Genomic DNA, 18222 nt, shown 5'->3' on the forward strand with positions numbered 1-18222 from the left:
GCCTCCACGTATATGCGAGAACATGGTAAGGTTTCCAATCGTTGTTGTTTGACATGAACTGAGGTTGCAATCCCCTTTGTGATGTCAGAAGCACCTTGATTTTTGTACTTGGTTAAAAAGAAACCAATCTTGCATCATGGGGGGTGGGAACACGGGTGTTATGGGAGCTTTATCAAGTTGTTTTAATTGACATCTTGCTCAGTTTATCACAATGAATGTGGTACTGTATATGTGATCACTTTTAAGTGAAAAGTTCACATAGAGCAGAGCATTCTGGGAGTTCTTCACCTTATCTGTGCTAGTTTCAAGCGAGCCTAGCATCACATACATACAAAATGTTGTGGGCTCCTTCGACAGTGGGGAAGTGGGATAATTACACTGGATAACTACGTGTAAATATCTAGTGATCGTCCTGATTTAATACTATTTGTACCTTTAACTTTCAACCCCTACCCCCGAACCTGAAGAACTGTTATAACTTCAATAAAGCTTTGAGGACCTACGTCTAAAATAATTGTTTTTTCCCCACTCTACAGCAGATGTTAATTTTGCACTAGAATTGAGCGACTTAAGGCATCGTCACGGTTTTCATATTATCCTGGTACATAAAAACCAAGCTTCTGAAGCACTTTTACATCATGCGCATGAGTTGATTAAATTTGAAGAGTTTATTTCGGACTTGCCTCCAAGGTTACCACTAAAAATGCAGGTAAGCATGTTGTATTTATTTTTTAGAAAGTACTACGTTTTTTTAGAAAGTACTATGGTGCTTGAAAGTATCACATTTAAAATGTGGTTATATCTGTTTATACCTCTGTGGGCAAGTTGGTTTATTTTCTTTATGGACTCATTTTTCTTTTTCTGTAAAAAAACGAAAAAAAACACTCCATCCCCACCTAGCTCCTCCATGTATCCTACTGTTCCTGTCACTCATCGACAGTTACATTCCTTAAATGCTCCCCTTCTCCGTTGCGTTTGTAGGTGTTGATTGTTTTTTTTTCTTCTGCTTTGGCACATTTTTATTATTTATAATTATTGTCACAAGATTGGAATCCTCCATATAGGAATGGTAAATTAAAATAAAAACAAATTGTATGGTACATGCACTTGTTTACGTCATCCTGCTTTGGCTGCTGTAATGTCTTGATGCATAGATATGAATGCATGATGGTGCAGGTGTGGATTTTTATCTTGCATCTTTTTTTCTTCTTCCCTTCCCGCTGATGCAAAACAAATCATTACTTTGCTAGTCTAACTCTGCATTTTGACCAATTCTGACATAAGAGAAGTGACTGTGATATTGGAATGTTCAGATGGTCTTCTTTGTAGATACAGTCCCATTGTAAGAAAAAGAAGGCATCCAACAAGGCTTTGAATGAGAAGGTTCTCAATAGTCCGATATACATGGTGTTTACCTTTTAGGAAGGAATACAGGCCTGAGGGAATGGTTATTTCTTTCTGTATTTCACCTAGAGAATCGGTTTATGAATTTTCCTTGGTTAACATGCCTTTTGTCCTTTTCTTTACAGCCCTGCCATACAATGTTGTACGTTTATAATCTTCCCACAAATCGAGATGGCAAAAGTGTCGGCAACAGACTGCGACGTTTATCTGATAACTGTGGAGGCAAAGTGCTGAGCATTTCTGGTAGCAGTGCTGTTCTCCGTTTTTTAAATCAAGAAAGTGCAGAGCGAGCTCAGAAGCGGATGGACAGTGAAGATGTATTTGGCAACCGAATAACTGTTTCCCTAACTCCCAAAAACAAAGAAATTGCTGAAACTAAAAACTCCACTGGTACTGGAGTTGAAAAATCAAAGTCTCCAAAGAAAACCAAAAACACAAAGTTATGTGTCCTTACCAGAGAGTCCACCGAGCTTTCCTCTAATGGCAAATGTTCTGCTATGAAAGGGCTACACACTGGCATGGGTGCAAAAAACAGCAGTGTAAAAAGTTTGCAGGTAATTTTTGGGAGACATTTAGTGAGACTAAATTGCCATAGTTACTTGTCTTCATGTCTCAAGTTCTATGAATCCTATCGGTTTGCTTTTGAGGAAACTGTCTGTGGTTAAATATGCAACATTTAATTGATTTGGCTTTTTATTTATGCAGTCTATAGAGGATGCTTCCTTCTTGAAATCATTTATTTGTGTATGTTAATGTTATGTTTTTAAAACATGAGCTGAAATTGAATAGTTTTATGCAGACGTTCATTTCATCAGTTAATCTAGAATGTCAAGGTGTCTTTGAAAGGCATGCAAAATTGATGGGACGATTTGGCAAGAGTCTATTAACATGTTTGCAAAATAGTTTTTATGGCATTTTATTTCACAATTTAAAGAAAACGTTAAATGATAGCCCATTATAGCACTGCAAGTTCAAAGTGATTTCCTTCCAGAATGCACATATGTATAATTACCATTGATCATGTCCAGGTAATTGGTCCTCACTGTCTTGTCCGCAATTACCACCATAGCCCACTACTCCAGATCCTGGGTCTCAAACATTTAGGTAAGCTACGGAGGGTTTCCCCACCAGGCTATCAAGTTTCTAATACGACGTCCATACCGCCCATCCCCCCCATATTTTTGCAAAATATGTTGTGTTCTTGCGCTCTTGGTAGTAGTGAATCTGTTTCTGGGGAGGTCAACATCGTTGCGTATGCCCAGAATGATGAATTATGGTATCACAGAGACTGGTTCCTCCACTATTTCATTCAAATCGTCTGAAGGATTCTTACAATATTGTGTATTGAAATGTTCCTACTCCTCCCACACTTGAGGCATCCATCAGTCATGACAAGATCGATCTTAAACATCCTACTGCTGTTGTATTAGGCTCTGTGTGCTTGTCGACTGGATGAGCTGTAGGCCATCCCTTATTGCTACCTCCGATCAACTTCTCAGGTGGTCCCATTTCTTTTTCCCAAAAGTTAGTGAGAAGATGTAGATTGTTGGATGTATTGTTTATTGGAGTTTTGCACATCGCTATCTATATCACTCCCCTTTTTTAAGGTCTCTGAGGCCTGAAGTAATTTTGATGCCCAAAATGTGCATCTTTTCTATATTCCCCTATATTTGCTTGTTTGATTTATTTATAGAACAGTGAATATACCCCAAGGAACCCAAAATCCTGAGTGTTCTTCAAACACTTGGAACATTGAACTACCTGATGAGGGTTACTCCAGAGATCCACCTTTCTCCAAGCCTCCTGAGGTTGAGTTTGCCTATGTGCCCACTGTAAGAAAGTCGCTCTGTATATACTGGACCAAAGTAAGGTACAGTGTGCATAGTCCCCAGAGGTTTGGTAGAGGCTAAAGTTAGATATAACCTTACTCTCTAAAGTGGTAGCTTGGTCGAGCAGTAAGGCAGTATCAGAGGACAGTGAAAAGTATTTGTTGTACATACTCAGTCAGCAAATGGTCTCACACACTCAAGAACTGAACTCTAGGCCAGTGGTTTGTATAAAAAAAAAATTATAGTTTTATTCTAGAACCAATAATAGGTATCGAAATATACTTTCTCAGAATGAGTTACTTTAGTTAAATACTTTTCAAATAGAGAATAGACTTTTGAGTACAATAGTTAGTTGTTGCAATAGGCAACACAATTTCAAACACAATGTGACATTGATCTCAATGGGAATTTCTAGTTAAATGCAGGTCTCCCAGGGTCAGGTTGGTACAGTTGTTACACCCTCAGCAACACAGGGGCAGCTGGGTGTAGAGAGAGTTAGGCCCAAGGTTAGCCTATGGGAGGCAGGGGGCCTTTGGTTGGTGGCTGCTGGCAAACAGGCCACGCTGCTGTGGGAGCTGGGCTCCTGGTCACTTGTCAGGGCAAATGGGTAAGTAGATTAGGACAGAGGTTGCCCTCCCAGGGGCACTCGGGTGGCTGGGTCCAGGGTGTTTTTGAGCCATCGGGCGCTCAATGTTATTCAATGGAAAAGCTGAAAGTTGAACAAAGGCTGTAGGCTCGGGGACGGAGATTCTTCAGGTGCGACCACCACTTCGAGAGGTAAGTTGGGATCTTGGAGGATAGGTAGACACCCAGGAGTTGGGCACAGGGGGCCATGGGGCGCTGGGTGCAGGGGTGTCTTTTGACATCGGGAAATCTTACCCTCCTCTGGTCGTGGTTGGAGGAGTCTCTTGTTGTGAGGCTGCAGGCATCGTCTGGGTCGTCGATGAGGGTCCTTGGGCACTGGATTTGTGTTCACAATCGCCGGGGGGGCATCCTTGTGGTCTTTGTTCACTCAGGCACAGGCTGGGCTCGGCGAGTGCAGAGTGTGCTGGATTCGCAGTTCCTGGCTGGCACTAGGGGTGTTGCTTCTTTGAGCAGATCCACTGCTCGTGGGAGTCCCAGACTTTAGATGAGCAAGACAGGCAGGTCCTTCGGGGTTTTCGAGGTTGCTGTCCACAGGAGACGCCGGGGTTTTGCAGGAGCAGGTTCAAGGATCAACACGACGGTTGGGCTGGGGCCAAGTCAGTTGGTGTCGTCCTTGTTAGCAGCTGCACAGCAGGTCTTCTTCTTGGTCTTCTTCTTCTTGGTCTTCTTTCTTGTTTCGGAATCGGGATCTGAGTAAGGAAGGTTCAGGGTGCTCCTAAATACTTAATTTAGGGATGTTACAGGTAGGGCAAGGGCAGGGACCAATGGGTCCCTGTCCTGGGGTGAGTACACCCCCTATCCTGCTCCTCTCCTGTGGGAGGTGGGGCAAGGGCCCATCTCTGATTGATTGGCTAGGGCTCCCCATCCTCAAGATGGCGGAAGCCCTGAGTTATGCTTCACCTCTCCTCTCCCACCTGAGGGGTGGGGTTGGCAGAGTCTGGCACATCCCCTTCTCTTCCTTTGTTTTTCCCGCCTGAGTGGGGGTCAGAACCGGTGGGGGCCAGTTGCTGAGTACAGCAAGTGGCCTGGAGAAGCTCACAAAGGTGGCATGCCATTGAAGCGCCTCCTGCCCATCTGATCTTCCATCAGGAATTACCCTGGGCACTGTAGGGGCATAGGGCTCATGCGCCTGTGCCCACACCACTGGCATAGTGCACCCAGCTAGAGGGGTGACTGAGGTATTCCAGGGCAGTGTGTTTGTGGGAGTGGCACACAGGGATGTGTGTCATGTCGACTCTCGGTTTAGTTCTGCACCAAGACTCAGCCTGCAAAGGCAGTGTGTGTGTGTGTGTTTCAGGGTACAGAGCCTCTTAGGGTGGCACAATAAGTACTGCTGCCCTTAGGGGCCTTCTCTGGTCACAGTGCCCTTGGTACCTAGGGTACCATTTACCAGGGGCTTACCTGTGGCCAGAGATGCCAATTGGGTTTAGGCTTTAGTACAGTTTTTAGGGAAGGAACACCGGCCCTGGGTACCTGATTGGCAGGGACCCAGGGCACACCAAGGAAAAGTGCATCGGTTATCAGGCAAAAAGTTGGGGGGGAGGGGGGTTACTGCAACAGGAACCCACTTTCTCACTGAATTACCCAATGTCCCACCTGAAATCCGCCCACATACGGCAGTATCTGGGTGAGACCATAAACACTCTGGCAGCCACAGCACAGCCAAATTCAGTGAGGGTCAACAGCATTCAATCGCTGATACAAAGATTCAGACCTCAACACTCGCTTCCAGCGCGAGTGTTCATGCAGTTGATCTGCATGATGGCCTCCTGCATCTCCATAGTCCCGCACGCGAGACTACATATGCGTCCGCTTCAGGAGTGCTTAGCACGTCAGTGGACTCAGGCTCACGGACAGTTGAAAGACCTAGTGTTGGTGAGCGGTCGGGCATACAACTCTCTGCATTGGTGGAATCCACAAAACCTTTGCAAGGGACGACCGTTCCAAGAGCCTGTGCCACAGATCGTCCTGACGACGGACGCTTCTCTCCAGGGATGGGGAGCTCATGTACTCCATTACACTGTGCAGGGACTATGGACACCACAGCAAAGGAAGATGCACATCAATGTTCTGGAACTGATGGTGATCTTCATGGCACTAAAAGCCTTCAAAGTACATCTGTGCAGCAAGGTCGTGTTGATCCGGACGGACAACATGACGGCAATGTACTACATTCAGAAGCAGGGAGGAACACGCTCTCCGCAGCTGTCTCATCTGGCTCAGAGCATGTGGAAGTGGGCCATTCAGAGGAACATCTTCCTCATGGCAGAACACCTCCCAGGCAAAGACAATCCGATGACGGACCTGCTCAGCAGGTACAGCCACCAAATGCACGAGTGGGAGATACATCCATCGGTATTCCACCCGTACTTCCAAATGTGGGGTCATCCGGAGATAGACCTGTTCGCCACAAAGGAGAACGCAAAATGACGAAGCTTTGCCGCCAGGTTTCCACACCCACACCCACTCCCACAGTCGCAAGGCAATGCGATATGGATGAACTGGTCAGGCAAATTTGCGTACGCTTTCCCCCCAGCACCTCTAATACCGCTGGTGGCACGCAAGCTGAAGCAGCACTCGATGACTCTTTTCCTGGTTGCTCCAACGTGGGCTTGCCAACCATGGTACACCACGTTTCTGGAACTGTCCGTGGTACCGCATCAAAGGCTGCACCTCACACCCAGGCTTTTGACGCAGAGCCATGGTGACATTCAGCATCCAGATCCGCAACAGCTCAACCTGGCGATCTGGCTCCTGAGGTCCTAGAGTTTGGCTACCTCAACTTACCTCCTGACTTTATGGACATCATCCGGGAGGCAAGGAAGCCCACCACCAGAGCATGCTATGCAGCGAAGTGGAAGCGGTTTGTCATTTATTGTGCGGGCCACAACATCAACCCACTAGATGCATCTATTCAGAACATCATTTGTTATCTCTTACATTTGTACAAATGTAATCTGGCCTATGCTTCCATTCGCATCCATTTATCCGCAATGGCTGCTTACCTCCAAAATAGACAGCACCTCTCACTTTTCAAAGTGCCTGCCATTAAAGCCTTTCTGGAAGGACTCAAACGAGTCATTCCTCCGCGGACGCCACCAGCTCCGGAGTGGAACCTCAATGTGGTCCTCACCAGGCTGATGGGTCCCCCTTTTGAACCACTGCATTCCTGCGAGCTTCAATTCTTGACATGGAAAGTGGCTTTCCTTATAGCAATTACGTCGCTACGTCGAGTTAGTGAACTCCAGGCGCTAACTATCCAAGAGCCATTTATTCATATTTATTCTAACAGGGTGGTGCTTCGCACTAACCCTAAATTCCTTCCTAAGGTAGTGTCTCAGTTCCATATCAACCAGACTATAGAACTACCTGTGTTCTTCCAAAATCCAGAGTCACTGGCGGAGAGAATGCTCCACACACTTGACGTCAAAAGGGCCCTAATGTATTTCATTGATAGGACCAAAGATTTTAGGAAGAATAAACAACTCTTTGTTGACTTTGCGCCACAACACAAAGGTAACCCCATTTCCAAGGCTGGTATAGCCAGGTGGATCGTTAAATGTATTCAGATCTGCTATCTGAAAGCCAAGCGCACTCTCAGTATTCCACCTCGGGCCCACTCCACTCGAAAGTTGGGGGCCTCCATGGCTTTCCATGGAAATATTCCTTTGGAAGAAATATGTAGAGCAGCCACATGGTCTACCACACACACATTTACAAAACATTACTGTGTTGATGTGCACTCCAAACAGCAGGCAGCTGTAGGGCAGGCTGTACTAAAAACACTTTTCCAAACTGCTGCAGCTGGCACAGGCGGCCGCCGTTAATAGAGGGACTGCTATGTATTCTATGCACAGATATGAATTCAGCAGCCCACATGCCTCGAACCGAATATGCTACTTACCAGTATGCATCTGTTCTTGGCATGTAGGGCTGCTGACATTCATATCGCCCGCCCTCCTCCCCGGCGCCTGTAGCAGCTGCGGCATTCACACATACTTCCAGCATGGTCATCATTCATTAAGTTTCACTCCATCTTGGCCACAATGGCTAAAAATAATCTGAGGATGGAGTAGATGCCCATGCGCACTGTAGTCCAGGGGAGGAGCCACCTATCTCGTGATACTTCGAAGACTCTTCCAGGACAACAATGTGCGATCATCCGGACACAACACTAGGCGGCGATCTATGCACAGATATGAATGTCAGCAGCCCTACATACCAAGAACAGATGCATACTGGTAAGTAGCATATTCGTTCAAGTGTTACCAGTCGTACATACCTTCTAATAATCGGAACCAATCCGAGCTGTGCATGAGGAGGTCGACTATTATTTGATTGGCGGAGACCGCAATTGGCCGCTGTGATTGGTTACGAAGCCTAAGGCACATGAGAGGCTCTGCTGTCAGGGCACTGTTGTTGGGGAAGCTGTGTGCTCGCCGGACGGTCACTGGGAGGTGAGTGACGGCAAAATAAGTGGTGAACGTCGTAGATGGCGTGGTTAGCTCCTCCCGTGTGTAAAAGGCGAGGCCCGGCAGGTGCAAACACGGCGGCCTTGGTTTGTGTAATTCAAACTCCTGGTGCCTGAGCCTCTCACTTCCACTGGGCAGTCACTGCTCTGTGATGCTTCCTCCCGCGTAGGTTAATTTTGAAGGTTTCAAGCGCTTCGTTTCCACACTGTTAATTATGAATTAAATTATTGCAAAGCTGAGCTGCATGCCCAAATTGAACGTTTAATAATAGTGTTTTTGATTGATGGATATTGTAAATTTTAACTGCTGTGGCTCTGGGTGTGTTGGTGTGTGTGGCTCTGGGTGTGTGTGGCTCTGGGTGTGTGTGTGTGTGGCTCTGGGTGTGTGGGTGTTTGTGTAGCTCTGGGTGTGTGGGAGTGTGTGTGGCTCTGGGTGTGTGTGGCTTAGTGTGTGGGTGTGTGTGTGGCTCTGGGTGTGTGGGTGGCTCTGGGTTTGTGGGTGTGTGTGTGTGGCTCTGGGTGTGTGTGTGTGGCTCTGGGTGTGTGTGTGGCTCTGGGTGTGTGTGGGTGTGTGTGTGTGGCTCTGGGTGTGTGTGTGTGTGTGTGTGTGGCTCTTGGTGTGTGTGTGTGGCTCTGGGTGTGTGTGTGTGTGGTAGTAATTGCTGTCTGCTGAGCTCGTCCGTAGGGTACAATAGGTCTCACATTTGCGAGAGATTAAGCTAATGGCAATGTAAATGACAATGCCATTTATTTATCTGTTTTCAAAACCAACACATAAATACAAAATTTGTCATTTACAATGCCAATAGCTCTAACATTTCAAAAGGCGAAACCATTGCATTGTAAATGCTTGTTTAGTAGCTGTTACCTCACTTAGAAGAGTAAGTGAGATCCAAGCATTAACAATTCAAGAACCATTTATACAACTTCATCACAATAAATTGGTTCTTAAAACAAATCCAAAGTTTCTGCCAAAGGTCATTTCACCTTTCCACCTCAACCAATCTATTGAGTTGCCATTTTTTTCCCCCAACTGCAAACAGTTGCAGAAAGAGCTCTACATACATTAAATGTAAAAAGAGTGCTTCTCTACTACATTGATAGGACTAAACCATTTCGTAAAACTAAACAACTGTTTGTCCTTTTCTCCTCCACATAAGGAAAATCCTATTTCAAAATCTGGCATTGCAAGATGGATTGGTAAGTGCATTCAAATTTGTTACCAAAAAGCAAAACTCACTCTATCCATTCCCCCTAGGGCTCATTCTACCCGTAAATTAGGGGCATCTATGCCATTTCTAGGAAATATACCATTAGATGACATCTGTAGAGCAGCTACATGGTCTACTCCGCACACATTTACAAAACACTACTGTGTAGATGTGCAGGCAAAACAACAAGCAAGTGTGGGCCAGGCTGTACTCAAAACATTATTTCAAAATACTGCAACAGATGTGGGTGGTCGCCGCTAAGGGAGAAACTGCTGTGCTATCTATGCAATAGTGTGTGATCTGCAGGCCCATATGCCTCGAACAGAAAAGGCTACTTACCAGTATGCATCTATTCTTGGCATGTAGGGCTGCAGAACCACACACGCCCACCCGCCTCCCCGGCTACCTTTATCTGTTCCAGTATTTTCTTATTTAGATACACAACACATGGTCATCTCTATCTGTACCTATACAACTCCATCATTTTCCCAATGGCGAAAACAATCTGAAGATGGAGTTGATGCCCAGGCGCACTACGATCTAAGGGAGGAGTCATCCAACAGACAGACTCTTCTAAGACAACAACAAAGTGTAATCACCACCAGATGGTGATCTAATGCAATAGTGTGTGGTTCTGCAGCCCTACATGCCAAGAACAGATGCATACTGGTAAGTAAGTGCAAGGAAACAGCCATTTTCCCATGGGCCTCCTCCCTATTCCCCGGGAACAAGGCCACCCTTGAAGAATTTTCACGGAAAACTGCACTTGTGTATTTTTTTGGGGGGAGGGGTTGTGGGTTTTTATTCATTCTTATAAATTTGCTGCAGATCAGCGGTCCGGTGTAAATTTGGGGCAATTTAAAATAAAAAAGGTTTAGGCCTTAAACAGGAACCTTGTGTGAACGTACTACTAGACCTGGAAAGGGGGGGGGGGGGTAGGGAGGGGGGTGGTGATGGTATTCCTACCCTACCCCAACGTTTAAAACAAAAAAAAATAGTTATTGCTATTTTCCTTGGGTCAGAGTCCTAAGATGGCTGCCACTACTTCCTGGTAGAAGTAATGGCAGTCAATCGTATATCAAAAAATCGATCGGAACTGTGTCCCTAGATATAGCTAAATCCTTTTTTCTGTAATAACTCCAAAACTACTCAACAGTTACACCAAATTACAAATGGGGCTCTTTCTGTACCAAGATCTAGTTTTCTGCCAAATTTGATGTAATTCCGTCCAGCAGTTCGGGCTGAAGTCCTGTCTAAAATCACAATTGGAAATTGCACTGGGAAAATGAGTCTTGGTACCACCCCCCCTTTTTTTTCCCTCAACCCCTGATTGATGAATCACCCCGAAACTTTTCAAACTGCAGCTCGAGTGAGTGGCAAACTGGTTTTGAAAATTTTGTGAAGATTTGTCCAACAGTGTTAAAATCTATCTTTCTGTCCCTTGACCAAGGGGAACCTCACGGACTCGTGTTTTTGCATCTGTCTCTCTTTTTCTTGTCCGCTCCCCATCCCATAGACCAAACAGAATAGGAGAAGGAGCGGTGGAATCTCCAGTACCAGAACAGATTGCACTTATGCAAATTAATTCGAAAAGATTTACTAAAACAATTTCCAGGCGCTTCGGAAATGAGCAAACTGAGTTTATTCCAGCACTGATTTTATTGACCAGTACATGTGGTCTGTCTGGAATCCTAGATTTTGCAAACCACTTGCCAGATTCCAATGGCAGCAAAAAAAAAAAGCCTTTTACCTTGGGGCTTCCTTGTATGATATGCAAACCAATTCGTTTTCCTTCCCAAATAATCTGGCCAATAGCAGATTTTTGCATTGGATCAGCTGCTCAAATAATTATCAATGAACAGGAAGCTCTGACGGTTAAATATATTTTTGTCCTCCAAAGGTCTTTCGAAAACCCAACTAAACCTGTTCAGGACCTAACGAACATAGTCTCCTAGATTTTTGTATCAAGCGAGTCCTTTTCTTTTGACTAAATTATTTTTTAGAATTGTGAGCTGGGATTACCAAGTGTATCTGGGTAGGCAGAACATAAATCCTTTAAAAATAAAAAAATCTTTTTAAAAAGTCTGTGGAGTGAAGATAGATGATTTGCCATTACCGACGTTTGAGGGGTAAGTTGAATGTGGTGAAGATTCTTCCTGAAGAAAACACCTCAAGCCTTATACTTGGCTATTCAGTTAAAGTTCTGCAATTATGAAATGAGCTATATCAGACTAGGTTTTTTTTTAAATTTTAACATCTGAAATACTTAAAAATCCCTTAATTATGTACCTTTGCTTTCAGCGTAAGCCCATAGTTGTAAGGCAGACAGTTTGCAGTGGTTACTGTCATCTGTATAGGGGGCTATCATCTGTTTACATAACATGCAGTTCCCCTCCAAGAATACTTTTTCGAAAATTTGCTAAATAGTGCCTTTTTGGCACCTGAAGGAAGCAACATTATCCTAAATCTGACAGGGTAAAAAATTGAAAAAGGCTTGTTTAAAGAGTTTGTATTAGGATTTAGAAACTCAGTCCATTTTTCACCATGGTATGCTTGCAACCTTGGTCAAAAACCTGAAGGCTTTAAGTAGTACTTTTATATGGGTCAACAGGAGCACTACCCCAAAGAATAACTAGTTCAAAGTTCTTAGTCCGTTAAGGAAGGACTGAGGTAACCCATTTTACTGCTGCCTCTCTAAATGTTTGCATTTTCTGAGCTTCTTTTATTCTTGCAGTTGAAGATAATTGGATTCTAAACACAGATTAGTACAACACCTAAATATGGTTTTATTGCACACAGTTATTAGTTATGTTTGCAGAATCAGTTGCTGAATAACAGATGTCGACAAAATGGAGAGAAGTGTCAGTTAATTACTTTGTACGTAGAGTGCCAAGGCCACCAGGATGCTACACACAAACCAGTTTTCAACTCAGTTTTTTTCCCATAAGAATGCCGTAGTTCGAGATATATCAATTATTCTGGACTCATGGATTTATCCCAAAACTAACACCTTCTACACACAAACTAGAATTCTAATCCTAGCAGAAACATATATTTTTTTTATTTAAATTGGGTAATTTGTAGGCTAATCTTAAACCTTTGTTACAGCCTTGGGTGTCTCGAGTTCATGCTTTACTCCAAGTCTGTTTGTACTGGAACGTCCTCTGCGTCTTTTAGGAATTTGTTTCAAAACAATACTGTTTTTTTTTTTGTGCGAACCGTGAGAACACGTTCTGTGATGGAATTAAAACGTCACGTAAATAGAGTTGGAATAGCTGACTATAACAGGTGTTTATGATTAAAGTGGATCTACTTGGGTTCCAGTAGTCTGTAGCTGCTCTTCTTTCTACTTATGTATTTTTTCAAGTTCTTATCCCACCCTCGTACCCCCCCCCCCCCCCCCCCCGCCCCCCCTAGTTTGTTGGTGTAGCTCACTTAATAAATGCTTGATTGGGTATAAACAAAAAAATACACATAAAGAGCAAAGTACGAATCTTGGGTATTGTGGATTTCTGAGCAGTAGTTTGGTATTGCATTTTGTTTGTGGACAATCTTGCATTCACTGACCTGGACCAGATATTGAGCAGACATGTGCTTTTCCCCCAGAGTTCACAAACTCTTGGAGAGTCCCAGGAATAGCCCGTGCAGGCAAGAGTGGTGTGGAGGATTAGACAGACAGTGAGGGAAAATAAATATACATTAATTTTCCTTTGTCGTCTGTCAACCCCTGCCACCCCCTGTCCGCCTTACCTGCACAGCTGCTCCTGCAGAGCTTCCAAAGAAAGGGACTGCTTTCTCCTTTCCTTCCAAGTCCCTTCCATGTGCATACTTGATTTCCGTCTGCAGTCCTCATGTGCATTGATTATTAACAAAAGAAGGAACAAGCATTCACAATGCAATAGGTCTCGCATTTGCGAAAGTTTGAGCTATTGGCATTTGTAAATGACATTGCCTTTTATTTGTGTTTTTTTTTAAACTGATAAAAGGCATTGGTATTTACAATGGCAATAGCTTAAAGTCTTGCAAATGCAAGACCTATTGCATTGTAAATGCTTGTTAGTATATGGGAGCATTTTTATAACCAACCACGCAGCCCTTTATAAATAAATTCCTGAGGACTTTGTCAATCCTCCACGGTGGGATTTAACTGCGTTACACCCGTGCACTTCAAGTGGTGCACTGTAGAACCAGGAACCAAGTACAAGCCCACCCTGGCATCCCACCTTTAGGCTGCGCAGTTCTATGTAATTCACCAAAGACGCACTGTGGTTTAGGACATACTTTACAAACGCCTGCGCTCTCCCCGCCCCCCACCCTCCGCAGTGCATGCCTGCTCTCTTTAAAAGCCAGGCTTGTGTCTAACTGTAATGCAATTGGTGCTGATTTGAAGAGCTCTGATCCCTTCTGTAAAGTTTGCGTTATATAAAAGTGCAAACAAATAAATAAATAAAAAACTACCTGTACCACGCCCGTTCTTATTTTGCGATGCTGCATGCCTTTGGGTCCCTGTACTGATTAACTGCACCTGGCTGTGGGAATCCTCCATGGCAGGAACAACGTATTGCGGTCCCCAGTTTAGGACTTGCTCCCCTGTTTTGTCATATTTCCAAGTTCCCTTTCGCGGATTGTGGGACGTGCTCCCCAGTTCTGGACATTATCCTCTGTTGTGAACATGGGCCCCTGAATTGAGGATATATTGCTCACTTCTGGACATGATCCCTGTTCCAGACATGCACCCCCTGGACTCACCTGTGCTTTAAGGGACACCCTGCCCACACCAGATCTTCCGCGGCCCTCCCCACATACCATCCTTCCTGCTTCCCCCTCCATTTGCCCCCTTTCCCAAAATGTGTTTAATTAGCTCCCAGCTCTTATCCTCTCACTATCTGACCTCGTAAAAACGTTCTTTAAATACAAATATTGTGGCAGACATCTGACAATTAATTAACCCCCTCCCAAGGAAAAGAAGCCCCTGATTTATGAGCAGATAAAAAATCTGTTTCATGTGACTGAGGCAAAATAAATTCCTCCAAAGTGGCATGAAAAGCTGCATGTCAGAGGGACGATCACCCATTCGTCAGCGCTGCAATGAAAGCGCCAGGAGGTGGACAGACACTCATCTGCGCCGTTCAGAGGACGACTCAATTAGCTGCTAATTAATGCTCATTGAGGTGCCTCGGATCAGATGGTCACCAAACACGGGCCTTATAAAATATTTCAAACTCCCTTTGAGCTCCCTCATCTCTACACTCCATTTTGTAGTGTATGTGGGTGTTGAGTTGTTTTTTTTAGGAAATTCCTAAAGATAACCCCAAATGTTATTCCACGACCATTATGTTAAGAAATATTTTGTACATATTTTCTTTAAATCTGTGAATTACAACTTGGAACAACTGAAATACATACACAGCCTGAGGCACTATGTAATAGAACAATTTGACCAAAACTATACAATTATGTTGGTTACAGTAAAAGCCAGGATTTGAACCAAAGACTCAGTTTAAACCCTGGATCTCACACCTCTTTCCTTGAAGCACTTTGTAACTTCTAGAGACAATTACATTTACTGCAAACTTATTGGCACAATATTTGTAAATCCTTGATGAAAATAATAATTGATCTCGTGTCATTTCCAAACACACTATTTAACAGGGGAGCAGTCTGGGTTGGTGGGTGCTGAGGACCCTTGGGCACAGGGCACGAGGTGGATTATTTTTCAGTTGTCGCACCATTCAGCAACCTCAAGTGCTGCTGTGACCGAAGAAGAATATTGTAGCCGGACCTAAAGGCAGACCACTGTGTGAGATCTGAAAATAACCGTTTGAGTGGTAACGCTGGAAGCTCTTGAATTGTGTTTTTATATATTTTTTGTTTATAATTTAGGTGCTACCTATTGTGAAGTATGAAGTAGCTAAAACAATAAAAATATAACTGTTTCAGTGTATATTTAACACGGGCGCACGGCACCCCGTAATCCATAGGTTAAATATGAACTAACAGCAGCATTTCATGAACTTATCACTTATGGCTTTTATTTTATATTCACCCCTATGAATTAAGCTCTCTGCCCCTGTATCAATTCATCTGTCCCTTTATTCACCTCGATATCCACTTCCCACTTTTACAAAAAGCAATATCAATTTTCCCAGAGTGCGAGTCATTATTCCTGGGCTCACGGTCCGCTGTCCCCTTCGCAGTTGGTGTCAGCAGGGCTAACGGATGACTGTGTGTTTCGGCGAGGAGCTGTCACTGCCACCACCCCACCCGCCTACAGCTCCGGCCTACTGTCACCCTCTCACTCACTCAAGGAATTGTGAAGCGGGCTACTTACCCGTGAGGGTCTCAAGGCACTGACTTTTGAATATGGAATGTGGCAATTGAGACTGCTGATTATGTAAGGTTCACAGCAATTGTAAAGCGCTCTCTATCTTGACCCCTTCATCTAGCTTTCTCTTCCCTGTTGCTACTAATTCGAGCATTAGCATAGATTTTAATGACTCTGGGCACACGTTACCTGCCAGTAAAGACGTTTCAGCACAGATGCAGGAAACCAAAACACCCATTTTGCGAATGTCCTCTTTTTGTGTTTAAATTGCATTTATATAGCGCCTACTACCCCAGATGAGGCGTTGTTGTGTGCACGTGCACTCCTGTCTTCCTGCAGAGCCCGGTGTAAATTAACATCATTGTGTGCTCTTCTAACCAGATCACACTCTGGTGTGACCCCTGTGACACAAAATGCCCTGCTGCACTTTGTTGGTAAATTTGCACCATAGATGCCCCCAGTAATACTAAGTGTGTCTGTAAGCGCGTACATCCTAAACACGGGTGACAGTTATGTTTGCACGCACACAGTGTGAAGCAGACGGAATGAATCAAGGTTGCATCAAACGCGGTACAGGGGGAACTTTTCCATTTCTTTGTAACAACAAGGCGGAAAAGACTAAGATTAGTGACTTGCCCAGAATCAAAGAACAGTGAGCCGACTCCGAGACTGCGGACGCCGTGCAGGGTCCCCAGGAGATCCGAGATGATCTGAAGCCGACTGAGGTAAAGTGAAAGCGCGGCATGCGCACGCTGTTCTGAAATGCCGCGAGCTCTACACGTGCACATCGCCTGTCTTGGCGCGTGCACATCTCCTGTCCCCCTTCGTAAGCTAAATCAACAACAATAGATCTCGCCAAAGCGCTGCGTCGCTAGGCGAGACCTAAAAATACAACCATTGCTCACTTGTGAATTTTTATTTTTTTTGAAAGATTTGTCCTTTAGCCAGGGCTTTAAGTGGGATGAAAAAACTACGTGGTCTCTCAAAGGGGCGTGGCCGTAGTAAATAGTGGTGTGGCTTAAAACCGAAAGCTAAAAATCTGTGTTTAGCACAGTGTGCCGCACGACTTGTATTTTGCTGTTCCTGTCATTGCGTCCAGATATGATACAAGTCACATCCTACCTACAAGTCAGGACTATTGGCTTTGTTAATGGTTGCTAGTTGCATAAGATAAATAAGCAGCAACTATGGCTTGTATGTAATATTGAAAAAAGTCTGCTTAAAGCCCTAGTGAGCCCACGACAATGTTGCTGCTCCTGAGTTTCAAAAAGAGAAGGGAAATCCAGAGAGAAAATGACTCTTTAAAGGATTTCCCTTCCCCTACAACGCTCACCACACGCACATCAATGTGCCTACTGTCACTGCAGTCTGGAAAATAAAGCTGACCGCCTGTGCCAGGGCACAAAACAGAGCCCGATAGAGACCCGTTTCGAGGCCCCCTTAAAAAAATTGCTGGTGCTCAGATCCGGTGAGACCCGGCCCACTTTAAAGCCCTGCCGTTAGCTATTTCAGCTAGCAGATGCTAGTAACTGGTTTGAGGCATGATGTAGCATCCTGTACTTGGTACTTAAATTCCATGTGCTATTAGCAGGGCAACTGGAATTCTGCGATACTGCACTCACAGCGTGTTCTCGCATAATTATAGATTTGCAGGATTTGTTGCATAATCGATTGAATGCTGCAAAAGTTACTAAAATCTAAGTGACTCATGCTGCCGCACAGTGGAAGGCCCCATGTAATGACTGGTCAATTTTCAGTTGCTTAATACTATATTTGAATGTAAACTGGTCTTAATTAGGTGTAAACTTTGCCTAGAGAATGCTATGTCCCAAAAATTACTATGGATAATTTTGCTTTTTCCTGCCGAATTTAGTTAGCCCTGACATCATTTGATGCTTCTCTACTGCATAATTCTATTGGCTCTATTTATAAGTTAATATTGTATGGTAATGGCAGAAATATGACGTTTGTTGTAACATTGCACAATATTCTGGGTAAACCTGGTCTAGGAGGCAGGCAAGTGACTAACCATCATACTCAATAGTCTTTGCTGCTCATTAATTAATAACTTTCTTTGGTAATCCGCTTACTTAAAAGAATTCCAAAAGAAAGATCGTGGTTTCACAAATCTAGCACGAATATGCTATAAAGGTACTGTGTTCCCTTACCAAGAACCTTTGGGTTAGTCTAGCATTATAATTGTGCTATATATAACTGTGCAGAGTTATTATGGTTTGAGGATTGTTTATAGTTTTGGACAATCTTGAAGTTTTCCAAATTGTATTCTTTCTTCTGTTTTTTTACTATTTTCACTTCATAAGTTGCACCAAATAATGC

The 18222-nt window shown here is 44.1% G+C and overlaps 1 protein-coding gene across 1 annotated transcript in view; it reads left to right on the forward strand.

Annotated features, from left to right (window-relative positions):
* MARF1 (meiosis regulator and mRNA stability factor 1) overlaps window positions 1–18222 on the forward strand; it is a 508142-nt gene that overhangs the window by 158725 nt on the left and 331195 nt on the right. The window contains exons 7-8 of the mRNA XM_086949144.1: window positions 537–709; window positions 1530–1958. Of these exons, the coding sequence (XP_086805270.1) occupies window positions 537–709; window positions 1530–1958 (602 nt within the window). The remainder of the gene's footprint in view (window positions 1–536; window positions 710–1529; window positions 1959–18222) is intronic.

This window comes from Lissotriton vulgaris, unplaced genomic scaffold, assembly GCF_964263255.1.
Source record: "Lissotriton vulgaris unplaced genomic scaffold, aLisVul1.2 SCAFFOLD_694, whole genome shotgun sequence".
NCBI classification, from domain to species: Eukaryota; Metazoa; Chordata; class Amphibia; order Caudata; family Salamandridae; genus Lissotriton; species Lissotriton vulgaris.